This window comes from Hippocampus guttulatus, chromosome 15, assembly GCF_054856545.1.
Source record: "Hippocampus guttulatus isolate MCC_2025c chromosome 15, RoL_Hgut_1.0, whole genome shotgun sequence".
Lineage (NCBI taxonomy): Eukaryota > Metazoa > Chordata > Actinopteri > Syngnathiformes > Syngnathidae > Hippocampus > Hippocampus guttulatus.
Window position 1 is genome coordinate 11,961,389 of NC_141275.1, and position 25,464 is coordinate 11,986,852.

A 25,464-nucleotide genomic window follows, 5' to 3' on the forward strand; every position below is an offset into this window, starting at 1 on the left:
AATCACTCGACAGTGAGTCCATTACTTTTATTATTTGGACACTAAACTTTCCCAATGAAGTCATTCTGTGATTTGTTCTTTTCATAGGAATCCTGGAGGTGTTGTATTGTGTTCTGATTGAGAGCCCAGAGGTGTTGAACATAATCCAAGAAAATCACATCAAATCCATCATCTCTTTGCTGGATAAGCACGGACGAAATCACAAAGTCCGTAACATGTGGTTGGAAAAGACGCATTTTGTTTCGCTTTGTGGTATCAAGGTGCAAGGCAGCACCAGATCATTCCTCTGTGCATTCCGTTGTCCAGGTCTTGGATGTGCTCTGCTCTCTATGCGTGTGCAACGGTGTGGCCGTAAGGTCAAACCAGAACCTGATTACGGAGAATCTGCTGCCGGGTCGTGACCTTTTACTTCAAACCAACATTATTAATTATGTCACCAGGTGGGTTATTTTCTATGGCCAGACGTCAGTGGAATTTGCGTGAAGATGAACTATTGTCGAAAAGTAGCTTGTTTTGTGACCTTCCCTCCAGCATGAGGCCCAATATCTTCCTCGGGACATGTGAGGGGTCTACACAGTATAAAAAGTGGTATTTTGAAGTGATGGTGGACCACGTGGAGCCGTTCCTCACTGCCCAGCCGTATCACCTGCGTGTGGGCTGGGCTCTGACCGAGGGATTTAGTCCGTACCCCGGTGGAGGCGAGGGCTGGGGGGGCAACGGGGTTGGGGATGATCTGTACTCATATGGTTTTGATGGACTTCACCTCTGGTCAGGTAGACAAAATATTGCATTGACACGTCGGCAAGGTCACCGTTTTCTTAAACGATACGCATGTACAATTGAATATGTCGCTTTCTGTTTTTCAGGACGTGTCCCGCGTCATGTCGCCACACCCAATCAGCACATTCTGGCAGCAGAGGATGTAATCAGCTGCTGTTTGGACCTCAACGTGCCTAGTATTTCCTTCCGCATCAATGGTCATCCTGTCCAGGGCATGTTTGAGAATTTCAATCTGGATGGCCTCTTCTTTCCTGTTGTCAGCTTCTCCGCGGGCGTAAAGTATTGCACGCTATTGATTCTGATTCTGATTAGTCAACTGTTGATCGTATGAGTCCGAATAAGCAATTTTCCTCCGGAACTCCAAGGTTACGATTTCTTCTCGGAGGTCGTCATGGCGATTTCAAGTTCCTTCCGCCACCGGGCTACGCTCCGTGTTACGAGGCCGTGCTGCCCAGGGATCGTTTGCGGATCGAGCCCATTAAGGAGTACAAGCATGACTTTGATGGTATCCGTAACCTGCTGGGTCCAACTCAGTCCCTGTCGCACACATCTTTCACTCCTTGCCCTGTGGACACTATACAGGTAAAGTCTTTCAAAAGCATCAGCAATCTTCATCCTCTTCTAGCTTTGGCTGCCACGCTCCTGAATTGGACAAACGGGCCATGAAAACTTCCAAACTCACAATGAAGCACCCAAAACTGACGTCAAATCACACTTTCACTTACATGTGTCTTGCAAATTTTGGCCTTGTTATCTGGAGCTTCATTGTTATTGTTGTTAATCTTTCCAGATTGTACTTCCTCCCCATTTGGAACGTATTCGTGAGAAGCTAGCAGAGAATAGTCACGAGTTATGGGCTGTGACTCGCATTGAGCAAGGGTGGACCTATGGAGCAGTGAGTTCCTGTACTTTAACTCATCTGGAAATGTTTATTTATATTTATATAATGTGAACGATTGCTAAGATACCCCCTTCTGCTACCAATCCAATCGATCAATCAAGTTTCGTGATGACAACAAGAAGCTCCACCCTTGCCTGGTTGATTTCCAAAGTCTGCCCGAACCTGAGAAAAACTACAACTTAGCAATGTCAGGCGAGACTCTCAAGTAAGTCTGTGCCTTATTTTAGTAATAATTTAAAAAAACAAAACATTTCCATTCTTTAACTCCATGTACAAATATTTTGAAAGGACTTTGTTGGCACTGGGGTGTCACGTAGGAATGGGAGATGAGAAAGCAGAGGAGAATCTGAAAAGAATCAAGCTTCCCAAAACGTGAGTCACTTTTGGTTTTGAAATGATTTTTGTAGTTCTCCCAGATATCTTTCACACGCGACTCTTGTCTTCAGTTACATGCAGAGCAGTGGATATAAACCCGCTCCTCTGGACCTCAATCATGTCAAGCTGACTCCGAATCAGAACACTCTCGTGGAGAGACTGGCGGAAAATGGACACAATGTTTGGGCCAGAGACCGGGTTCGCCAAGGCTGGACATATAGTATTGTGCAGGTACATTTCTGCAAGCCAGGACATCGTTTTCACACTGCATATAATGTTAGCATGTCAACATCAAAACAATTGGTGTGAATCTTCAATTTGTTTTCTTGTTTTCCGATACAGGATATCATGAACAAGCGCAATCCTCGTCTTGTCCCTTACAACCTACTGGATGAAAAAACCAAAAAGACCAACCGAGATACAGTTTGCGCAGCAGTTCGTACCCTGATCGGATATGGTTACAACATTGAACCACCTGACCAGGAGAGCAGTATGTTTGTATAATACGTTGAAAAGAGAATGTGGGGGTTGGGGCGAGCATGATTTCCTGTCTAACAATTTCAGTTCTATACGCTAGACAGATTTTGTAGAAACCATCTTTTTCACCTCTGCTCTATTTGTGTCCATGCAGGTGGGCCTGGAGCAGGCAGCACTCGTGGAGATAAGATCCGAGTGTTTAGAGCGGAGAAGTCGTATGGCGTCACACAGGGCAAGTGGTACTTTGAATTTGAGGCCGTGACAGTCGGAGAGATGCGGGTCGGCTGGGCCCGCCCCAGCGTTCGAGCCGACACCGAACTTGGTGCAGATGAGTTGGCGTACGTCTTCAATGGCTTCAAGGTGAGTACGAGTGTGAAGCAGTAGGGAGTGAAAAGCCACGTAACCTTGCTGTCATTTTCAGGCGCAACGATGGCACGTGGGAAACGAGTCATTTGGTCGACAGTGGCAATCTGGCGACGTGGTGGGTTGCATGATTGATCTCACCGAGATGAACATCATGTTCACACTTAATGGAGAGATGTTGATCAGTGACTCGGGCTCTGAGATGGCGTTTAAGGACATTGACATTGGAGAAGGTAAGAAGAATAACAAGCGTGGATATGAGTATTGGATGCAGTGTATGGACAGAATTATTCAGACACATCGTCATTCAACATATGGGAAGTAAATATTAAATGGCGTTGATGGGGTTCAGGAAGGCCTCTGTTCGGTTCTATGCTTTTTCTACACTAAAATTGTCAACATAGTCTAAAATTGTCCAAAATGTCTTGGAATGCTGAAGAATGGAAATTTGGGTAAAACTAAGCGACAACTCTTGATTTAATTAATTACAAGATGTGCCTTAAGGCTTTTATCTCCATTAGTGATTCTCAAACTTGGGGTCCCGAGTGTTATTTTACAACATTGAAAAATTAAATAATTTGCTATTTATGTTTAATTGCTGTTTTGACTGCAAGGGGACCATTGGAAAAGTTCCTTGCTTATCAGGAGTCCGTAGACCAAAAACTTTGCGAACCATGTAGTGTATGAGCACGTTTTTGTAACACTCTTGCACGCTAATTGCAATAACTTTATGTGGAACGTCTGTAGGCTTCATACCTGTTTGCAGTCTTGGCCTGTCCCAGGTGGGCCGGATCAACTTGGGTCAGAACGTCAGCAGCCTCCGCTACTTTACTATATGTGGACTGCAGGAGGGATTCGAACCTTTTGCCATCAACATGAAAAGAGACATCACAATGTGGTTCAGCAAGAGCCTTCCTCAATATATTCCCGTAGCAGCTGATCATCCTCACATTGAGGTGTTGCACATTCTAGTACATTGTTTCGTCTTAGTTTTCCTATTGATAATTTTTTGCATGGTTATTTACGATCAACTGCGCTGTACACATTCTAGGTGTGTCGCGTTGATGGGACGGTGGAAACTGCTCCTTGTCTCAAGGTAACCCACAAGACATTTGGATCCCAAAACGCCAACACGGATTTGCTGTTCTTAAGGCTCAGCCTGCCAGTCGAATTCCACGAGACTTTCAAAGTCCCCGCAGGGACCACCCTCCTCACTCGCACCCTCACCATCCCTGAAGATGAGGTGGTGGAGGTGGACCCCGACTCTGACTTTGAAATACTCAAGAAGTCGGCCAGTCGAAAAGAGCAGGAAGAGGAGAAGAAAGAACCCTCTGTGCCGAAGGAGATACCCGCCCTCAAAAACGGAGAGAATGAGAAGGACGCCTCAACTGAGAAGAGCAAGAAAAGGGGGTCGGTGTTGGCTCAAACCGGTTTATTTGAGGGAATTTCCAACTTGTCACATACAGTCATTGCACTTGTTATTTATTGCAGATTCCTTTTCAAGGCCAAGAAGGCTGCATTAATAACCCCACCACCTGTCGTTCCCACCGTGCCGCGCTTAGTGGAAGATGTGGTGCCAGATGACAGGGATGACATGGACATAATCCTCAACACCACCACAGTATGAAATCATTTTTACAACACATGGCCAATTCTCAAGAGATCGTGCCAGTAATTCATGTGAAACTTTCCTTTACCAGTACTACTATTCTGTGCGAGTGTTTGCGGGCCAGGAACCAAGCTGTGTGTGGGTGGGTTGGATCACCCCTGACTATCACCAGTACGATCCGCATTTTGATCTCAGCAAAGTCAGGAACGTAACGGTTACTGTAGGTGACGATAAAGGCAACATCCATGATAGGTAAAATATAATTTCACTCATAGATGCCAACTTTCACCTTTCACTCAACATCTCTTTCGTTGTTGTCGCCACAGTATAAAACGCAGCAACTGCTACATGGTATGGGGAGGGGAGTTCAGCAGCTCCCAGCAGACCCGAGTGAGCCAGGAAGACTTTGTGATCGGCTGCCTTATAGATTTGGACACAGGACTCATGACCTTTACTGCTAACGGGAAAGAAATCAACACCTTCTACCAGGTTCGGGAACACGCCGTCGATTGCCCATGCATTTCTGTGGACAGATGTGTCGGTTTAACACTGCCGTGCGTTTCAGGTGGAGCCCAATACTAAACTATTCCCAGCAGTCTTTGTCCTGCCTTCTAGCCAGAATATGATTCAAATTGAGCTTGGCAAACTCAAGGTCAGCTCCAAAGTCCGAACATTATCCTTTCATTCTTAAACTTTCCTTCTCTAGTGCATTATTCTTATTTTCTTGGCAGAACATTATGCCCATCTCGGCTGCCATGTTCCGGAGTGAACGCAAGAACCCAGTGCCCCAGTGCCCTCCCAGACTGGATGTCCAAATGTTAACCCCTGTCATCTGGAGCCGGATGCCCAACCACTTTCTGGCTCCAGAGACGGGACGCATTAGCGAGAGACTGGGCTGGCTTGTTCAGTGTCAGGAGCCACTCACCATGATGGCCCTCCATATTCCGGAAGAGAACAGGTCCGTGTCATTATGCTCCACGTAAAGGAAGCTTTACACCCACTCGAAGCCAAGAATCTCATGTCCCTCGATTAAGACTCTTTTTGTCGCCACTCCTCCAGGTGCATTGACATCCTTGAGCTATCGGAACGAATGGACCTGCTGAAGTTCCACTACCACACTCTGAAGTTGTACGGCTCGGTGTGTGCCCTAGGGAACAACCGCGTGGCTCACGCTCTGTGCAGCCACGTGGATGAATCCCAGCTCTTCTACGCCATAGAGAACACCTACCTCCCCGGACCGATGAGGAGCGGCTTCTACGATCTTCTTATTAGCATGCACCTTGAGTCTGCAAAGAGGAACCGGCTCGGAACCAACAAGGAATTCATAGTTCCAATGTCCGATGAAACACGCAGTATCACCTTGTACTCTGTCAAGTCACATGCTCTACCCGGCGTTGGACTCACCACATGTCTACGCCCCAAGCTCCATTTTTCCTCCACTGGATTTGTTGGAACAGATCCAGACATCTACACGCTGAGTCCAGTAGTTCCCTTGCAGGTGAGGTGAAACATGGGGACAACAGACTGTGATTTGAGCTACTACCGCATTCGTGTTTTTCTTCATTTCCAGGTGCTTAAGACCAAAGCGCTAACCATGCTCATTGAGGCTGTGCAAGACGGAGGTCAAGCCATGAGAGATCCCGTCGGGGGTAGTGTTGAGTTCCACTTTGTTCCAATCCTGAAGCTCATCAGCACCCTCCTCATTATGGGCGTGTTTGACGACGAAGACGTCACCCACATCCTGAAGATGATCGAGCCGACGGTCTTCAGCGGCAAGAAGCCGGAGGAGCCTGTCGAGGAGGCCGTTCAAGTGAAGGAAGAGAAGGAACCTAAAGCACAGAAACTTTCAGTGGAGAAAGATGAGGAGCAGGGAGAGGTGCTGGAAGAAGAGGAGGAAGAGTTTGATGATGACGGCCTCGGAGAAGAAGAGGAGGAGCTCGAGATGGACGAGGAGGAAGAAGAACTGGAGGTGGCAGAATCTATCCTTGAATTTGAAGAAATGGCCGATGTGACTGAGCCAGTAAATGGAGAGAAAGGAGCCGAAGACACGGAGAAAGAGATCAAATCCTGTGAGGCCAGTGGTGAGGCTAAACAGGAATATTTAGAGCAAGGACTGTTCCAGATGAAGCTACCAGAGTCTGTCAAACTACAGGTATGTTTCATTTCCTCCAAATGAATGCAACGCACCAACTTAATTGAAAAAGCACGAAAAACGTTTCTCTTCTTCAGATGTGCACTCTGCTGCAATATTTCTGCGACTGCGAACTTCGACACAGGGTCGAAGCCATCATCGCATTTTCAGACAAGCTGGTCAGCCAGATACAATCCAACCAGAGGCAGCGCTACAACGAACTCATGTTGGCCTTCACCATGAGTGCTGCCGAGACCGCACGCAAGACCCGTGAATTCCGCTCGCCGCCACAAGAGCAGGTAGCCCGTGATAAATGTGCGCTTGAATGTGTTCAACTGTCGTGTCATTCACCAGACAGGAAATATACACTCATTGGCCACATTAGGATTGCATGCGCAGTCTGATGAGATCATAACAATGCCCTGGCAGTAGCTTCAAGACCCCCTTTACATTTTCACACGATCCCACAATCAGATTTTTACCTTTGAAAATGATTATTGCCATTTTTGCATGTACCATTGCACTGCACCATGTAGGTCAACATGCTCATGAACTTCAAGAACTGTGCAGAAGATGAGGATTGCCCAGTTCCAGATGACGTCCGTGAGGCTCTGCAAGCGTTTCACAATGTTCTGCTGGGCCATTGTGGTCGGTTCTGTTCTAGCCATTGCACCCCACAGACATTTAACCATTTTAGTGAGCGCCACAGGCGGACGGGTGTTTATGTGCGGTTTTATGTCAGGCGTTCATATTGAGGAAGAGGAGGAAGAAGAAGTGGTGGATTATTCTGTGCGTGGACGACTGCTCCGTTTACTGGAAAGGGTAAAGAAGATCCGTCAGAAGAAGGTGGAGGAGGAGCCGGAGCCAGAGGAAGATAAAAAACCAAGTGAGCCTCCAAAGATGTTTCACACACGATGATGATGATAATTATTATTATTATTCTTACGACTATAATTCAAGTCGATATCGCACTCTTCTTGATACTCAAAGACCCTTTACAAAGTGCATAGTACTTATACGAACAATTTGATGTACAGTAATAATAATAATAATAATAGATTTTATTTATAAGCGCCTTTCAAGACACCCAAGGACACTTTACAATAACAAATAACACAAAACAATACGGTATGGTATATTTTTCTCTTCTCTGTGCTTTGGTTGTGTAATATAGCAATATATTATTCACTTTGTCGCAGGCACACTGCAAGAACTCATTTCGCATTCCACAATCCACTGGGCCCAAGAGTCTTTTATCCAGAACCCGGAGCTTGTTCGTATGATGTTCAGCCTCCTCCACAGACAGTATGACGGGCTGGGGGAACTCGTACGCGCCCTTCCCAAGGCCTACACCATCAATGCAGTCTCTATTCAGGATACGATGAATCTGCTTGAGTGTTTAGGACAGATACGCTCCCTGCTTATCGTCCAGATGGGTCCAGAAGAAGAGAGGCTAATGATCCAAAGCATTGGGTGGATTTTTATTCCTTGTATATCTTGACCATATCCGATGCTCAATTCTCAATTCACAAATGAACTCTCCTCCACAGGAATATTATGAGCAACAAAGTTTTCTATCAGCACCCAAACTTGATGAGAGCCCTGGGCATGCATGAAACCGTCATGGAAGTCATGGTGAACGTACTGGGCGGCGGAGACTCCAAGGTACTTTTTTTAAGATATATTCAAATCAGTCGCAATCAAGAATATACCCACATCTTGTTTTTCATGCCCGCAGGAGATCAGATTCCCCCGGGTGGTGACAAACTGTTGTCGCTTCTTGTGCTATTTCTGTCGCATCAGTCGTCAGAACCAGCGCTCCATGTTTGATCATCTCAGCTATCTGCTGCAGAACAGCGGAATCGGACTCGGTGATTGTATTCGCTGTGATTCAGCAATGCATCTTGACAGTTTGCCTTAATGCAGGAATGTGTGTGTGCGTGTCGCCCGGTATGAAGTTGGTTCTTACATGCTGTTGTGTAGGAATGCGGGGCTCCACCCCCTTGGATGTCGCGGCAGCTTCCTGCATTGACAACAACGAGCTGGCGTTGGCTCTGCAAGAACAAGACCTCGAGATGGTAAAAGGCAGCCAGTATTCAGAAAAGCAAGAAGCAGTGCTTGAGTTGAGTGATGTCTTTCTAGGTGGTGAAGTATCTGGCTGGATGTGGGCTACAGAGCTGTCCAATGCTCCTCTCCAAGGGTTACCCTGACATCGGCTGGAATCCATGTGGCGGAGAGAAATATCTTGATTTTCTTCGCTTTGCTGTTTTTGTCAATGGTCTCTTGTGTATTTTTGCCCTTAGTTCATTTATAATATGTATCTATTTTCAATAAACCTCAATGATTTTGTTTCCCCAGGAGAGAGCGTGGAGGAGAATGCCAACGTGGTGGTGCGCCTCCTCATCCGTAGGCCCGAATGCTTTGGTCCAGCCCTCAGAGGGGAAGGTGGGAATGGTCTCCTGGCTGCCATTGAAGAGGCCATCAAAATATCAGAAGATCCTGCCAGGGATGGGCCGAGTGTCAAGAAAGACAGACGTTTTCCCATGTAAGCTCCACCGGTGATGCTGAATGAAGAAAATACAATATGTACATGACACCCGGTGTAAATAAATCATTGTAGGTTTGGTGGAGAGGAACAGCATGAAGAAAACAGGGTGCACCTGGGAAACGCCGTGATGTCATTCTACTCAGCACTTATTGACTTGTTGGGACGTTGTGCCCCAGAAATGCATGTAAGCTGTTTGCTTGACTTATAAACAGGTTTAGAAAAAAAAAAAACAAGGTGTGAGAGAAACCTTACTGAAGAACCAAATGTGTCTCCTGCAGCTGATCCAGGCTGGAAAGGGCGAGGCTCTGAGGATCCGAGCCATCCTTAGGTCTCTGGTCCCGCTTGAGGATTTGGTTGGAGTCATCAGCCTTCCGGTTCAGATTCCCTCTTTTGGAAAAGGTGAACACTCAGGAAACAATATTCTCGACGACCATCTTAACAGCAGAATTGCAAAAAATTGCTATTACTGTATATGCTGTAATGTATTTTGTAGTATTTTGTATTACTCTCTTTGGTTTTCTGGCACCATCTCTCATCGTTTGCAATTTCTGAGCCGTGACAATTTCTTCTTCCTATTTTAGAATTCAAGTATTCAAGTATAACACACAAGAGCAATCTGTTGATGTTATTTTATATATATATATATATATATATATATATATATATATATATATATATATACATATATTTGTCAATAATGTCCTTGTAATGCATCGCCTCTCCCATTTAGACAACAGCATCGTAGAACCAAAGATGTCAGCCAGTTTTGTGCCTGATCACAAAGCTCCGATGGTTCTGTTCCTGGACAGAGTGTACGGTATTGATAATCAGGATTTCCTGCTCCACGTGCTGGAGGTGGGCTTCTTGCCTGACATGAGAGCTGCCGCCTCCCTCGACACGGTGAAGTTTAAAGCCACAGTGCTGTTTGGCCTTTTTTGAGCACAGTGCATGTAATTTACCGTTGGATTTTCTGTCTCCTAGGCTGCCTTCAGTACTACCGAGATGGCGCTAGCTTTAAATCGTTACCTGTGTTCTGCTGTGCTGCCACTCATCACCAAATGCGCCCCGCTCTTCGCTGGCAGCGATCACCGCGCCATAATGATTGATTCCATGTTGCACACAATCTACCGGCTGTCTCGCGGACGAGCCTTCACAAAGGCCCAAAGAGATATCATTGAGGAATGCCTTATGGCTTTGTGCAAGTATGAAGAGTTTCATAACGAAACATTTTAGATTGTTTCAGTTTGATGGTTTAAGCCTTTCGTTTGGTTGCTCACTGCAGGCATCTTCGCCCATCCATGCTTCAGCATCTGCTACGACGGCTGGTTTTTGACGTTCCCATTCTCAATGAGTTTGCCAAAATGCCACTCAAAGTAAGTGCAACTTTTAACAGTTTCGAAAAATAATTCAACACTTAATCTTGACACATGACACATTTTTTAAAAATGACATTTTTTATTCGTTTCCGGCATCACTCAGAATTCATTTGCAATTTGTAAGGGTAATTTGGTGTGTGTGTGCGTGCGTGCACGCATTTTGTAGCTGTTGACCAATCACTATGAGCGTTGCTGGAAGTATTACTGCCTCCCTAATGGCTGGGCCAACTTTGGAGTGGCATCAGAGGAAGAGCTGCACCTGACCCGCAAGCTTTTTTGGGGCATATTTGAGTCTCTCGCACACAAGGTACTGCTGTGAAAAATAATGACCAAATGCGTCTCAGAGCACTCACGGCGTCTTCATGGTGATTCGCAGAAATTTGATGCAGAGATTTTCAAAATCTCAATGCCATGCATCTGTGCCATCGCCGGTGCCATTCCCCCGGACTATGTAGACGCTAGCTATTCTTCTAAGACTGAAAAGAAGGCTTCAGTGGATGCAGAGGGAAACTTTGATCCAAAACCAGTGGAGACTACAAAGTGAGCTGATTGTTGTTGATATTTTTTTTTCTCCGTCATGCCTTTCAATTTAATCTCATTAGAATTGAAGTAAACCTCAATGTATCCGTTGTCTCACACAGCACAATCATCCCTGAAAGATTGGATGCCTTCATGAACAAATATGCTGAATATACTCATGATAAATGGGCCTTTGAAAAGGTAAGTATTTTTTCCCCCCTCTGCAATAAAGACCAGCACTCTGATGTCTTCAAAGTCAACAGATTCTTTTTCAGTTAGCTTCTGTTGTTCTAGATCCAGAATAACTGGTCTTACGGCGAGGTCCTGGATGAAAATGCAAAAACCCATCCTATGCTGAGACCATACAAGACCTTCTCGGAGAAGGTAAGTGTGTGAAATGGGGCATTTATTTTACTTGTCTCTACCAGTGACAAGTATGACCCTCTGGTTTGCAGGATAAGGAGATCTACCGCTGGCCCATCAAAGAGTCCGTCAAAGCAATGCTCGCTTGGGAGTGGACCATAGACAAAGCGAGAGAGGAGGAAGAGTCAGAGAAGAAGAAGGCAGCATCACGAAAAATTTCTCAGACAGCTCAGGTAACGCTGTTTGTCATACTTTTGCTTTGCATTGGTAATATGTGAGTCGATTATCCCCTTTCAAGGCGACCTACGACCCAAGTCATGGTTACAGTCCACAGCCCATTGACATCACTCACATGGCTCTCTCAAGAGACCTGCAGGTTCAGATCAATTTCATTTTAGCTCCAACTCAGCGTATAATCCAATCAGGTGGTCTTTATTCAACTGTGATTTATTTTCTGTTCAGTCGATGGCTGAGCAGCTGGCCGAAAATTATCATAACACTTGGGGCAGGAAGAAGAAGCTGGAGCTTCAAGCTAAAGGTAAAAGACTTTGATCATTGAGAGGAGGGTTATTTTTTTTTTTTTATTTCCTTAGTTGTCTTCAAGGCAATTGCTTCTGCATTTTGGCAGGAGGTGGAACACATCCTCTCCTGGTGCCATACGACACCCTGACAGCAAAAGAAAAAGCTCGAGACAGAGAGAAAGCCTATGAGCTGCTTAAGTTTCTGCAGTTGAATGGATATGCTGTCACAAGGTAACAATACTTACATGTCGATTTGATATAATGTATATTATTAAAGAATATTTGGTGTTGCCCTGGCAGAACATATCCTCAGATAACCTACCTTTTCGGACAACACATACATGATTAGAGCGCTGGAGATTACCTTTATGCTGGTCACGCGGGGAGCAACACAGGCACGCACGTTTATGCAATCCTTATTACGGTGATTGCAAAGGTCAAACTACTAATCCAATATTTTTCACAGAACATCCATCCATCCATCCATTTTCCGACCCGCTTATCCTCACAAGGGTCGCGGGGGGGTGCTGGAGCCTATCCCAGCTGTCTTCGAGCAGTAGGCGGGGGACACCCTGAACCGGTTGCCAGCCAATCGCAGGGCACACACAGACGAACAACCATTCACACTGACAACTTCGGACAATTTAGAGTGTTCAATCAGCCTGCCGTGCATGTTTTTGGAATGTGGGAGGAAGCTGGAGTACCCGGAGAAAACCCACGCAGGCCCGGGGTGAATATGCAAACGCCACACAGGGAGGCCGGAGCTGGAATTGAACCATACCTCTGCGCTGTGAGGTCGACGCGCTAACCACTGGACGCCCCGGACCGCCTTTTCACAGAACAATGAAAACAAATCTGATGATGATCTCCTCTTGTGAATTGAATTGAATTCATTTCTCTTCAGGGGCCTGAAAGATATGGAATCTGACATTTCATCCATCGAGAAAAGATTTACTTATGGCTTCCTGCAGAAACTGTTGAAATGGATGGAAATTGCCCAGGAGTTTATTGCTCATCTCGGTACTGCTGGGCATGGAAAAAAAAATCTGAAACATAATTACAATGCTTGGGTAAACAATACATTAAAATCACGTTTGCAATGTGGTTTCCAGAGGCAGTAGTAAGCAGTGGACGAGTGGAAAAGTCTCCCCATGAACAGGAAATCAAATTCTTTGCAAAGGTGTGAGTCATTTTCATAATTGACTATAAAACATAATTTGTCTCAATCGTGTTCCTAAAAGTCACGGGTTTACGCTTTCAGATCCTGATGCCTTTGATCAACCAGTATTTCAAAAACCACTGCCTTTACTTTTTGTCCACGCCTGCCAAAGTCCTGGGTAGTGGTGGCCATTCATCCAATAAGGAGAAGGAAATGATTGCAAGGTGACGTCTCTCCTACGAAAGACGCTTTCTTTTCATCTGCACGTGTTGACCTTCCATCAGCTTTCCCTGTTCTTGCATTTTCCTTTCCTTTTCTGCCCTTTCATTTGTTTCCTTTGCCTTTCCCTTCCTTCTCCTCTTCAGTATCTTCTGTAAAATGTCCGCTCTGGTGAGACACAGAGTTTCTCTCTTTGGTAAGAGGACAGTTTTGCCCCCAGGCAAACTTGATGTCGTGATGCAAAAGTCAATTAATGTGGAGCTGTACTTGTGTGCAGGAACGGACGCGTCAGCTATTGTTAACTGTCTTCACATCCTGGCCCGGTCTTTGGATGCGAGGTTTGGTGTATTTATAAATATACCGTACATGCATTCAAGAGATTTTATTCATTGTTCTTTTCGTGAATATTATTTGGTTTTTTTTTTTTTATTATTTAAAAACATTTTTTAGGACTGTGATGAAGTCCGGTCCTGAGATCGTTAAAGCGGGATTGCGGTCATTTTTTGAGAGTGCTGCTGATGATATCGAAAAGATGGTGGAAAACCTTAAACTGGGCAAAGTATCTAAAGGCAATCAGGTATGGCATGATGCATTCGTGGACATAATTATTGGGACACAATTAGTTAGTATGTGTTTTCTTTTTCCTTTATAGCAAGTGAAAGGCGTGTCCCAGAACATTAATTACACAACCATTGCCCTACTCCCAGTCCTCACTTCCCTGTTTGATCACATCGCCCAACATCTATTTGGAGACGATGTCATGTGTGAGTTACTTGACATCAGTGTCTGTGGGGGGTTTTTTCAACTTGTTTCATGATTATTGTTATATCACTGCCATCTGTTTCTTATGCACAGTGGATGACTTGCAGATGTCATGCTATCGCATCATGTGTAGCATTTACTCCCTTGGGACAGTCAAGAATCCACATGTTGAGAGGTAACGGGGCAGAGCTGCATGAATTCCACGATATGATTTGACCTTGTAGGACTTCGCATACGATATGCTAGTTATTTGTATTTACAGACAGAGGCCAGCTCTCGGCGAGTGTTTGGCTCACCTGGCAGCAGCTATGCCGGTGGCCTACTTGGAGCCGCATCTAAATGAATTCAACGCTTTCTCTGTGTATACCACAAAAACCCCGAGAGAAAGAGCCAGTGAGTTTGTTCAACCGTGAATCGATGTAACGATGCAAAATAAAGAATTGACTCTCCAAAAAAAATCTTTCACACCTTCTCCCATGAATACCAAAGTATTGGGCCTCCCCAGTGAAGTCCAGGAGCTATGTCCAGATATCCCAGAGCTAGATTCTCTCCTGAAGGAGATCGGGGACTTGGCGGAGTCGGGCGCTCGCTATACGGAGATGCCTCATGTGATAGAGATCACTTTGCCCATGCTCTGTAACTACCTGCCTCGCTGGTGGGAACGAGGACTGGAGAACTTCCCCGAGATGGAAAGCCAGCTCTGCACAGCCGTCACATCAGAACACCTCAATCAGTTGCTGGGCAGCATCATGAAAATTGTGGTCAACAACCTTGGGATAGACGAGGCCTCCTGGATGAAGAGGTTGGCCGGTGAGTCATTTTTCAAATTCAACGTTCGCTGGACAATGAGCAGTATCGAAACTTCAGCTCATAAAATAAAGCATTGCTATTTTAGCAAAGACGCCATTCCCGTCTTTGCTTTCTTCCAGTTGCAAAAGTGTATCCGATGAGTGTACACCCTTTCACACACCTTCCCAGTGTTTTCACAGCCCATTGTTAGCCGAGCGAAACCAGAGATGCTGAAATCCCATTTCATCCCAACAATGGAGAAGCTAAAAAAGCGAACATCCAAAGTGGTGGCCGAGGAAGACCACCTGCGAATGGAGGGCAAATCAGAAGGTGACGAGGAAGATGGCACTATAAAGGATGAATTTGCCGTCCTCTGCCGAGACCTTTACGCGCTGTACCCGCTCCTCATTCGCTATGTGGACAACAACAGGTACACACTCAAGAAGTCTGTCGACTGACATTTATGAATCATTCACAGCGGAGTCGATGTCTGTACAGATCTGAACCAACTCTCATTGGGATTTTTCATGGCTTGTGCCGAGCGCCTCCATAAATTTCTGAAATAGGTCACAAGGTTTTTGGGGTTTTTTTGTGTTGAGAAACTAAAAGTGATGAGAAAATTACTATTTTGGTGAAGAGCTAGGTTTTCAGTGGCATTAAAGGAAATGCGTGTTGGCTCATCTTGATGACTTTTAGAGAGGCTTGAAGTCATTTCCTTTGTTGCAGAGCGAGATGGCTTACCTGCCCGGACCCAGATGCTGAGGAGCTTTTCCGCATGGTCGGAGAGGTCTTCATATTCTGGTCGAAATCTCACGTGAGTGTTGCACGCATTTCGCCGTTCGCATGGACAGCTGTTTGTATGAATTTGTTAAATTTAAGTTTCTGTGATGATGCTGCTGCAGAACTTCAAGCGAGAGGAGCAGAACTTTGTGGTGATGAATGAGATCAATAACATGTCATTCCTCACCGCTGACAGCAAGAGCAAAATGAGTAAGGTGAGTTGATGGAGCGCAAAGTTTTGTCAGTGCGACCGATGCAGATCCAGTAGTGCAATTTTTCCATGTAACAAATTTCTCCTCCTACTGTCACGGGTGAAAGTCACGTTTGTCATAAATGAAGCCAATTGTAAATGTTTTGTGGTATGTTCAGATAGTTTGGGATTTTTTTTTCCAAAGGTTTGATTTTAAATAGCTATTTGCGAGCAAAAGCAGTTATGTTAACAATATTTCTCTTTGGCTGTCCCTTTTGTCCTCATCTGTTGGGTTGCGGCTGGGTTTTCCAGGGCGGGGACTCAGAGGTTAGACTTTGCTCCTGCACGACCGCTGTGCTGACCGCATGGCACCTCACTTTGGGGGCGCTTTTCATCAACCTCCCCAGCACACTGGCACATTTGATCCGCACCGAGTCATCACCTGTACACTCTCCATCAAAATTATGGGAACAGATATCGAGACCTTTGCCCTCCCTCAATTCCAACAACAGTTTCATTTGACCTAAGTAATGCCCGCAACGCACATAACATTCCCACGGTACAGACACACGCAAACAAAAGCTTGGCAGAAGCGCACAAGCTGTTAAAACTTCATAGAGTCGACCATTTTTACTTCCTGTAGGCTCCATAAAGTGTTCCAATACTTTTGTATGTGTAGTGTATAAGCATACACATTTGGACGCAAACATAGAGTAACATTTACATTCCACAGGGCACGGCCTGACACGTCAACCGTTTTCAGCACAGGCAGCTGTGTCCAGGATGTCAGCTGAGATTTTGTCATTGCTATAAATACCGAGGCCATTTTATTAATAGACATGATGAGGAAAATCCATCGCAGAGCCGTTTGGATTTGTTTTCATTTAAAACCGTCTGCATCCTGCCAATGTAAACAAACACACTCGGCGTCCTATTTTGTCGGATAATAAGACATGAACCATACTGCCACGAAGGATCACTGGATATCAGGGCAGACACTCATGCAAGAGATATGCCCGGTCCTGCCAGTGTGTGAGGGGGGGAGTCTGGAGGCGCTTGATGAAAGTACTCAGCTGTAGAGTTGGGCTCATGGCACTGAACTTTGCACCAAGCCCACGGTGGCAGTGAGAGCCCAGTGCCATCATGCTGTCAGTTTGCTCTCTGTTGATCATAGTCAAGTTGGAATCTTGTAGAATGTCTCTTGTTTCCTTTCCTAGTTGGTGGGGTTGACCTGTAGCTTGTGTAATGCAGCTTTCTGCCACTAGAAGATGATATTAGCCTTCTCTTAAGAGGGGCTGCCACGGGCGTCATTCAGGATGACCTTTCACACACACATGACTGAAATGCTCTCATGGAAAGTGATTTGTGAAAAACACTGAGTCACTATTGGAATACTCCCATGCACATTTCTGGAGTGCAGTATAGTAAACAAGTGTGTTTCAGTATCACATGCGAAAAGATTCCGGTAGTGTATGTAAGGGTGTTTCACGATAGCATGTGGGGGGTAGGGAGGGTGTTGTATATTATATGAACGCATTTCAGTATGTATGAAAAGATTTCACGTGTGTGAGAGAGGCAATCCCGAATCATGTCCGTGACGGCGCCTCATACTCTCTGTGTTCTTTCTTCTCTCCTCCCTGGAAGCCTTAGGGTTGACTTTCCTTTCAAATGCTGAAGTATGCAAACCCACTAACACACCTGAGGCTTAACATGACTAGGCTTATATGATGATAGAGCCTTAGGGTTGCCATGTTAGAATGTGCTCCAAATGGCCATGATTTTAACCAATACATCAGTTCATACTTAATGCCTAAATTATTCCCCGGAACGCTTTGCAGCCTGTTCCCATAACACAGAAGCAGAACTGAAGGCGTGGTTCATGCGCTCTTATACTTGTACATATGTAAATATGATGGACTGTGTCAACAGTGCTGGAAAGAATAGTTGTGTTTTCGTTTACACTGTCAGAAAATTCGAGCTAGCTATCTAGCTAGCTAGCTATTAAAGGATTAGGCACAAGATTGGTATTAAAAACATATCTCATAAAACAGTTGGCAGTCTTTTAATGCAGTGTGCCGTTTATACAGAAACAATAATAAAGATAATGCTGAATGCACTGGAAATTTTAAACTAATTTATAATGGTGTGCCCTTCAGAGTCGGAAATCCAAATTCAAGATCTCTTTGCTCTGTGTGTCGCTTATGTTGCTCATGAACATGACTTCTGTAATTGAGCTCCAGCATGCCTGACTATATGGCAAAAAAAAAATGCTGTTATCACTACTTAACATACAGAACATAACCCAAATAAAATCATGCATTTTATTGAATATGAAAACAGGAAAGGGGTGCAGGAAGTCAAGCACAGGGACTAGCTCGCTCCTCTTAACAGTCTCTAACTAATTCATTAATTTCATTGTGTTATGTTCTTAAGCAGCTAACAGATAATATCTGCACCTTCAATTTATTTTATGTCATGATGAGATGATTTTGCTCATGGTAATTTACGAATGGTTTGTCTCTTCAGTTTTCACTGCACGCTTTAGCAAACCAGTTTTACAAAACTCCTTTAATGCCCACTCCCTTTGACAAAGCCAGCGAGACCCTCATGTTGCCCCCCACACTTCCACCACACCCTCTACTGACCACTCTGAGCTCAGAGAAAGTCGTTTTTTTGTCTTTGTCGATTGACATTTATTTCGCCACCTCCTTTGGTTTTTCTGCACATCGTGACATCATCCCTTCATGGGTTTACCTGGCTATTTGCGAGGTTCTGCTGTCATTCCATAATAAACAGTATGCTGCGCTCTCAAAGCGATTGAGCGGGAGCAATAGTCTCCGCGGTTTTGGGTCAACTCTCGAGTTGGATACCTGGCAGTGTCGGTTGTGGCACGTTATGAGATACTGTGAATACTTGCTTGTATTTTGTGCCAGGGCGGAGGCTCGGATGCGGAGCGTACCAAGAAGAAAAAACGAGGCGACCGCTACTCAGTGCAGACTTCACTCATCGTGGCCGCTTTAAAGAAGATGCTCCCCATTGGCCTCAACATGTGCTCCCCTGCTGACCAGGAGCTGATCAATTTGGCCAAGATTCGATACTCTTTGGTAAGTCAGTGAGACGTGATCAGAATTCACAACCGGCTTGAAATAAAAATAAATTAAATGCTGCTGTTGTTTCCCTGCTGCACAGAGAGATACTGACGAAGAAGTGAGAGAGTTCCTGCAGAATAATCTCCACCTGCAGGGAAAGGTCTCATCCCGAGCATGTTCCAATTTTCCGGACAGGTCAGGTGTCCTAAATATTGGAGTTACCGTGCTATGTACAGGTCGACAATCCGTCCATGCGATGGCAGATGGCCCTCTACAAGGAAGCGGCAGGAAAGGCCGAGGATGCTGATGCGCCAGAGAAAGTGGTCAAGAGAGTGCAGGAGGTCTCCGCCGTCCTCTATCACCTTGAAGTGGTGAGCAATTTCTTTCTTTCATCCCAACAATAGAGAACGGAGAAAATCTGATTTGCTTCATGTCCATTTCGCTTTTGTATGGTTTTCAATAGACGGAGCATCCATTTAAATCCAAAAAGATGGTGTGGCACAAATTGCTATCCAAGCAGAGACGCAGGGCTGTTGTTGCGTGCTTCAGGATGACGCCGTTGTACAACATACCAAGGTAAAGATGTCTTCATGCTCCTTTGCCACAGTTTTAGGTACATCTGTGCAATCTATCGTGACCTAAGACATGAATTTTTTTCGCTCATCATACCTCAGAACAACAATAACACCCAAAGATGTACGTTAAAAAAATGAACTTGCGACTGCCGCTGCTTTCTGAAAGTACATCGTTTCCAACTAGGCTATGCGGACAACTTCCGGCTTCTCTTCCTTCTTCTTCGGTCATCTTTCAAATTTAGACCTTCTTAGAGTAACGTGGGTGCCGCTACGTAGTGGTCAAGAATAGAATTACACTTTATTGAAAAAAACAACAGGATTTACAATACAACAAAAAAAAAATCCAGAAATTGGATACCTTTCAAAACACATTTCTATCAAAGGCACTCCCAAATAAATGTTTAAAATCAAACAATTTGTTTGCGTTTTACCATTGCAGGCACAGAGCTTCCAACATGTTCCTTGAGGGATACAAGCGCAACTGGCTTCACACCGAGGGTTACGCGTTTGAAGACAGAATGATAGATGACTTGTCTGTGCGTACCAACTCATTTTTCGGTGGACTTTTGTCTTCTTGTTTTTTTCTGTGGGTTTATTCAGCGGTCTTTTCTCTGTTTGTGGCAGAAAGCGATGGAGCAGGAAGAAGGAGATGAAGAGGAGGAGAAAGAAACAAAGCCGGATCCCCTCCACCAACTCATTCTGCATTTTAGTCGCACTGCTCTCACAGAAAAGAGGTTTGAGCGGTGAAATGTGGTCAAAAGATCTCAGAAACCTTTACAAGACTAATTTTCTTCTGGCCTCTTCTCTTCTTTCAGTAAACTAGACACAGATCATCTTTATATGGCATATGCAGATATTATGGCAAAAGTGAGTCCGTACAGACAAGATGATTTTGAGCATTTTAAGAGCGGCAAAATCCAATTGACTTTTTTTTTTTTTTTTTTTTTTTTGGTCTTAGAGTTGCCATATTGATGAGGAAGAAGAAGGGGGAGAGGAAATGGTGGAAGAGGCTGAGGATGAGATGTCCTTTGAGGTGCGACAGTCAGAACTGGTAATGGGCGGCGAGGGGCTGGGGACCAGGAACACAGTGGAGCGGTAGCTCTCGACGCATCGAGTGCTCTCATCATCACGACATCATTTCACCACCACCGCTGCTCTCTCTCTGTCTCTGCTACATCCTTTCCTGTTTGTTTGTTTGTTTGTTGTGCGTCATTCGTTTTGAGCTGCTTTACTTAGGAAACAATGACAAATCCCCAATCCAGATGATTACGCAGTGTCAGCAAGAACAATTTGAACGGTATCACTCATAGTAAGACACCAATTCAATCTGGATTGGGTCTAATTAGATACAATCTAAATTAATGTCAACACCAATCTAACAGTACTAATAAGAATAATTATCATCTGTGTATTTCTTTGATTATTTTGCCACACTAAGATCTAATCCGGTCTAGCAGCTACGATGAACAATTGAAGCCATAATATTTTAGAAATTTTAAGGCGCAGTCAAATGTGCACTTGTAGAAAAAAAAAAAAGACTGTTGTTGCATTTCAACGCTACCAAGCTATGTCTTTGCTGTCCCATTCTTCTCTCTCTATCGCTCTTGTGACTTCATGTAATCGCTCCCGCCTTCCTAACCTCCATCTTTCTTAACTTGAATGCTGCTGATCAGTGTCTCTCCCCCCCGTTCCCCACTCACATAGCCTACTGACAGACTACAGAGCAGAAGCGTTTGAAGAAGCTAAACATTCACGCACATAGCCAAGATCGGCGATATCGGCGCATCGCACTCAGCGTAGTTAGGTACACGATGGAGGCGAAAGGCGTGTACAGCGTGACACATAGCGGGTAAAGCTCGGTTAGGCATACGCGGGTGGCGGGAGGTCGGGTGGGTTGTGGTGCGGGCGGTCGGGAGGTTTAGGATGCGGGGATGCTCCGCGCTGATTTGTGATATGTGGCTGAAGAGAGGAATGTCTCTTCTGATTCAGAGATATTCATTCAATGGCCATTTTTCGCCCCTGAAATGTCATTCTGCATCCAGTCGGCTGTACTTCGCGCTGTCAGAAAATAAGCATGTTAGTGCTCTCTTTCGGGGTACTAATTGTCACTGGCTTTGTAATCTCAAAGTACACTTTACATTTGACCTTTAGATGAACATTTTTGACTCCATAAAAGTGCAATGAGTCTGATGGAAAGCAAATTCTACCTTGAGGTACTCAAATGGACTCAACTGTACCCCAATTTCTGACAGTGTAGAAATTCATTTTTTTTTTTAAATAAAAGGGAATGAGCTCACCTGATTATTCCAAGCAAAGGCGCATTCCTGTAAAACGCCAAAGAAATATCTCCGACGCAGAGGGATCGCAGCTCTTGTCTGCGCCGCGCAGACAAAAGCCGCAAGCTTCATGGCTGCAAAGTTGGGCCGTTGCTGCTTCCTGTAGTCTAACGCTTGCTCCAGCCCGGCAAACGTGAAGAAGTAGTGTTGTGACTCCACCACTAATAAAGTGAAGTGTGAGAGTGTGCGTATGTATCAGATGGATACAGTGAATACAGTCATAACACATTATTTGCACGTGTGCTCATGAATGAAACCTAAATCGGGGACGATTTAAAATAAACTGGTAAGTCCACGTTGCATAAACGAGGTAAAATCATGACGGACTTGAGTGAAAGGTGCAGGAGTGTGAGTCTCAGCAAGAATATAAATGGATAGAATGAATTTTAGCTCTACGATTCAATGGCAATTCGAAATCCCATCCCGACCCTGAAAAATACGCAGTTACATTCCAAGTCTTACAATATTATGTCTATCCATTTACATTCCAAATGTGCGGGACTTTCACGTGGCGCGTATTCATCATGTTGTCGGCCACAGGAGAAAGAAATGGAAAAACAAAGACTCCTTTACCAGCAGTCCAGGCTTCACAACCGTGGAGCTGCAGAGATGGTCCTGCAGATGATCAGCGCCTGCAAAGGTGGACTTTCTCTGCCCGGCTTCTTGACAGTAGAGCGCGTTGCCGCCCTCACGACGACTCTTTCTGACGCCACGTTTGCTTTTATAGGCGAGACGGGCCCAATGGTGTCGACGACCCTCAAACTTGGTATCTCCATTCTCAATGGTGGAAATAGTGAGGTTCAACGGGTAAGCCCCTTAGTTGCAGTCCACATGACATACTTGAATACAAATTGGCACTTTTTGTTCTACCATTGCAGAAAATGCTGGAGTACCTGAGGGATAAAAAGGATGTTGGTTTCTTTTTGAGTGTCCAAGCCTTGATGCAAACATGCAGGTTTGTTTTAAATTACTGAATAAAAAGTGGTGTCATGTCACCAGATTGTGGGGTTACATTGCTCATATTGTCCACAGTGTCCTGGACCTGAATGCTTTTGAGAGGCAGAACAAAGCCGAGGGTCTGGGCATGGTCTCAGAGGAGGGTACCAGTAAGTGTCTTTCTCCTCTGAATTGCATTTTTGTCAGCGAGTGCAGCAGGCAAATCCCCATCATGAATAGAATTTGTATTATGATTCAAAGAACGACAGCAGCATAATGCCCAATGCTAAATTATGTTCACTTTGAGTGTCAGTGACAGAGAAACTCTGAGGGGGTTTTTTTTCTTTTTCGGACAGTGCCAATGAAGTGTTAGCGTTCTTAATATTATGGCCAGTGACTGTTTTCACCGAATGCCACAGTTATTCTGAAAGTTGTTATGAACACAACTTCAAATGTGTTTGAAAAAAAAAAGCATGACTAAAATGCCTTGAAATTTACTACGTACACACAAACACCAAAGCAAAGGGAAATTCATTCGAATGAGGCTGAGTTATGACTTACATAATATGCTTAGTGGTAGGAAAAAAAAAAAAAAAAAAAGACACGACATCCGGCAAGCATCACAGTCGAGATTCAATTCACATGATGCATAAGTTTACGCCGCAGGTCAAGCCCATAATCATCTTACAATCATGGCGGGCACATGATTATTTTATCTGATCCCTTGACATTGTAATAAATGATTTGTGCAACATCATCAAAATGTTTTTTTAAATAAAATAAAATGTAAACATTTTTACTTTTCTGTTGGATTATTATCGGCCCAAAACAGTATATTGGCCAGACCGGTTGGGAACATTTGTTATTGGGGCGATGATGTGGCTTTTCAAATCAACTTTTTATTGATTTAGATGAGAAGGTCATGGCGGACGACGAGTTCACCTGTGACCTCTTCCGCTTCTTGCAGCTGCTCTGCGAGGGTCACAATAACGGTGAGTGCGGAGGATGGTTCGTAGTTGCGGTTGCCGCGTTGTGAGCTGTCACTAAAATGGCCCGCGTCCCGTTTGCAGACTTTCAGAACTACTTAAGGACGCAGATAGGAAGCACGACAACCATTAACATCATCATCTGTACAGTCGATTACCTGCTCAGGCTGCAGGTCTCCAAATATATCTGTCCATTCTCATTTGTCGTATTTTTTTTTTTCAATCGCGATAATCTACGACATGTGCGTGATTATTGTGCCATTTTTTTTTCTTTAAAGGAATCAATCAGTGACTTCTACTGGTATTACTCTGGCAAGGATATCATCGATGAGCCAGGAAAGAAAAATTTCTCCAAAGCAATGACAGTCGCCAAACAGATTTTTAACAGTCTAACTGAATATATTCAGGTAAAAAAAAAAAAAAAAAGACACTTTTGTGGGGGTTTTTATTTTTTATTTTTTTTTTTTTAAAAAGAACCTCTGTCTCCTCAGGGCCCGTGCACGGGTAACCAGCAGTCCCTGGCCCATAGCAGGCTGTGGGATGCCATCGTGGGCTTCCTCCACGTCTTTGCTCACATGATGATGAAACTGGCTCAGGTACGCTCCTGTCACTTGAATCTCAATCAGCTCCATCATGATCTCCGTTGCCTTTGTGACTTTTAGTCCACGTGTCCTAATGATATCCAATGCCAAGGGTACCAAAAATAACCTTGAACATTTATCATGTTGTGTCATGTTTTGAATGCTTTCAAAATGGTCTCGTTTTTGTAAATCCATCATTTTTAATGCAGGTCTGCCATGATATCTCGTTAGATTTGGCAGGCGTACCTAATGTTGTGCCCGCAAGTGCCTCAGTCATACGTTATAGTACACTGCATATGTGGCAGAATCTTTGTGTCGTGTGCTCCGTGCGCTACTCGTGGTTGTTGACTAAACCAGATCTTACCGCCAGTACCTTCCTTGACAAACCTATGTCGGAAGATCGATTCAAATCAAACAGTCAGCACGGGCACGAGCGCAAAGATGGAAATCAATGGTGGCTGCATTCCATTGAACTGCTTTGGTGTCAGCATCGTGGTGTGCATGCGGTTCACCGTCACACTCTCATGGCTGCCATGGGTCACATGAATATAACGCAGCCATTGTCGATATCATGAAGCAAATCGTATTTTATGCCGCTTGAATCACTAGCCTATTCACATTTTTATGATGCAAACATCAAACGGCATTATGCATCATGTTCCTGAGTCTGTCTTTTTGGACTGTCAACATATTGGAATGACGACAGAAAAATTCGCATTTCCACTCCTTCTTTTCAAAAAAGGAAAAGATCAAATTGGTAAACTGTATTAATTCGCTCAAGTGCAGTAAAACTTTATTTATTTAAGAGAGTCAAGAGAGGCACCTTTTTCCCATTTTCACATCAATTACAAAATCCGACAAACATTTTTCTCAGACTTTTGTGGCAATGCCTAGTACGGTATTTGATTTGCTGTGTTGCATCATGTACTCTAACCTTTAAATTCAACCAGTAAATTAAATAACTGAAATAATATTCGGAATTAGCCTGTAAATTCAGGCAATTTCTTGTTGAAGCTATTTTTTTCAAAAAAATTTTCAGGTTTTTTTTTCATGCACATGATTGTTGTAATTGTTTCAAGACTCTGAATCTTTTATTGAT

At 44.4% G+C, this 25,464-nt stretch overlaps 1 protein-coding gene across 3 annotated transcripts in view; it reads left to right on the forward strand.

Moving 5' to 3' along the window:
• LOC147193893 (ryanodine receptor 1-like) overlaps nt 1–25,464 on the forward strand; it is a 39,418-nt gene that overhangs the window by 7,261 nt on the left and 6,693 nt on the right. Inside the window, exons 17-89 of one of the 3 annotated variants that reach the window (XM_086130396.1) lie at nt 88–206; nt 307–440; nt 532–773; nt 867–1,059; nt 1,146–1,362; nt 1,571–1,675; nt 1,783–1,886; nt 1,970–2,053; nt 2,128–2,287; nt 2,399–2,546; nt 2,688–2,893; nt 2,955–3,129; nt 3,644–3,852; nt 3,948–4,306; nt 4,388–4,517; nt 4,597–4,757; nt 4,832–4,994; nt 5,071–5,157; nt 5,237–5,463; nt 5,565–6,003; nt 6,076–6,657; nt 6,735–6,935; nt 7,173–7,284; nt 7,379–7,522; nt 7,836–8,109; nt 8,187–8,301; nt 8,375–8,507; nt 8,620–8,714; nt 8,779–8,914; nt 8,995–9,181; nt 9,257–9,368; nt 9,463–9,583; nt 9,915–10,084; nt 10,166–10,386; nt 10,467–10,557; nt 10,727–10,867; nt 10,937–11,100; nt 11,202–11,280; nt 11,374–11,463; nt 11,535–11,675; nt 11,741–11,818; nt 11,905–11,980; nt 12,071–12,194; nt 12,868–12,983; nt 13,076–13,143; nt 13,225–13,346; nt 13,488–13,537; nt 13,619–13,679; nt 13,792–13,918; nt 13,994–14,105; nt 14,197–14,278; nt 14,366–14,496; nt 14,593–14,913; nt 15,082–15,322; nt 15,619–15,706; nt 15,795–15,887; nt 16,175–16,189; nt 18,796–18,966; nt 19,052–19,111; nt 19,188–19,322; nt 19,415–19,527; nt 19,966–20,062; nt 20,151–20,260; nt 20,342–20,393; nt 20,485–20,577; nt 22,403–22,502; nt 22,590–22,669; nt 22,741–22,817; nt 22,895–22,968; nt 23,692–23,790; nt 23,869–23,957; nt 24,063–24,191; nt 24,276–24,380. In XM_086130396.1, the coding sequence (XP_085986522.1) occupies nt 88–206; nt 307–440; nt 532–773; nt 867–1,059; nt 1,146–1,362; nt 1,571–1,675; nt 1,783–1,886; nt 1,970–2,053; nt 2,128–2,287; nt 2,399–2,546; nt 2,688–2,893; nt 2,955–3,129; nt 3,644–3,852; nt 3,948–4,306; nt 4,388–4,517; nt 4,597–4,757; nt 4,832–4,994; nt 5,071–5,157; nt 5,237–5,463; nt 5,565–6,003; nt 6,076–6,657; nt 6,735–6,935; nt 7,173–7,284; nt 7,379–7,522; nt 7,836–8,109; nt 8,187–8,301; nt 8,375–8,507; nt 8,620–8,714; nt 8,779–8,914; nt 8,995–9,181; nt 9,257–9,368; nt 9,463–9,583; nt 9,915–10,084; nt 10,166–10,386; nt 10,467–10,557; nt 10,727–10,867; nt 10,937–11,100; nt 11,202–11,280; nt 11,374–11,463; nt 11,535–11,675; nt 11,741–11,818; nt 11,905–11,980; nt 12,071–12,194; nt 12,868–12,983; nt 13,076–13,143; nt 13,225–13,346; nt 13,488–13,537; nt 13,619–13,679; nt 13,792–13,918; nt 13,994–14,105; nt 14,197–14,278; nt 14,366–14,496; nt 14,593–14,913; nt 15,082–15,322; nt 15,619–15,706; nt 15,795–15,887; nt 16,175–16,189; nt 18,796–18,966; nt 19,052–19,111; nt 19,188–19,322; nt 19,415–19,527; nt 19,966–20,062; nt 20,151–20,260; nt 20,342–20,393; nt 20,485–20,577; nt 22,403–22,502; nt 22,590–22,669; nt 22,741–22,817; nt 22,895–22,968; nt 23,692–23,790; nt 23,869–23,957; nt 24,063–24,191; nt 24,276–24,380 (10,460 nt within the window). The remainder of the gene's footprint in view (nt 1–87; nt 207–306; nt 441–531; nt 774–866; nt 1,060–1,145; nt 1,363–1,570; nt 1,676–1,782; nt 1,887–1,969; nt 2,054–2,127; nt 2,288–2,398; nt 2,547–2,687; nt 2,894–2,954; nt 3,130–3,643; nt 3,853–3,947; nt 4,307–4,387; nt 4,518–4,596; nt 4,758–4,831; nt 4,995–5,070; nt 5,158–5,236; nt 5,464–5,564; nt 6,004–6,075; nt 6,658–6,734; nt 6,936–7,172; nt 7,285–7,378; nt 7,523–7,835; nt 8,110–8,186; nt 8,302–8,374; nt 8,508–8,619; nt 8,715–8,778; nt 8,915–8,994; nt 9,182–9,256; nt 9,369–9,462; nt 9,584–9,914; nt 10,085–10,165; nt 10,387–10,466; nt 10,558–10,726; nt 10,868–10,936; nt 11,101–11,201; nt 11,281–11,373; nt 11,464–11,534; nt 11,676–11,740; nt 11,819–11,904; nt 11,981–12,070; nt 12,195–12,867; nt 12,984–13,075; nt 13,144–13,224; nt 13,347–13,487; nt 13,538–13,618; nt 13,680–13,791; nt 13,919–13,993; nt 14,106–14,196; nt 14,279–14,365; nt 14,497–14,592; nt 14,914–15,081; nt 15,323–15,618; nt 15,707–15,794; nt 15,888–16,174; nt 16,190–18,795; nt 18,967–19,051; nt 19,112–19,187; nt 19,323–19,414; nt 19,528–19,965; nt 20,063–20,150; nt 20,261–20,341; nt 20,394–20,484; nt 20,578–22,402; nt 22,503–22,589; nt 22,670–22,740; nt 22,818–22,894; nt 22,969–23,691; nt 23,791–23,868; nt 23,958–24,062; nt 24,192–24,275; nt 24,381–25,464) is intronic. The other 2 variants (XM_086130395.1, XM_086130394.1) reach the window with 2 other exon arrangements.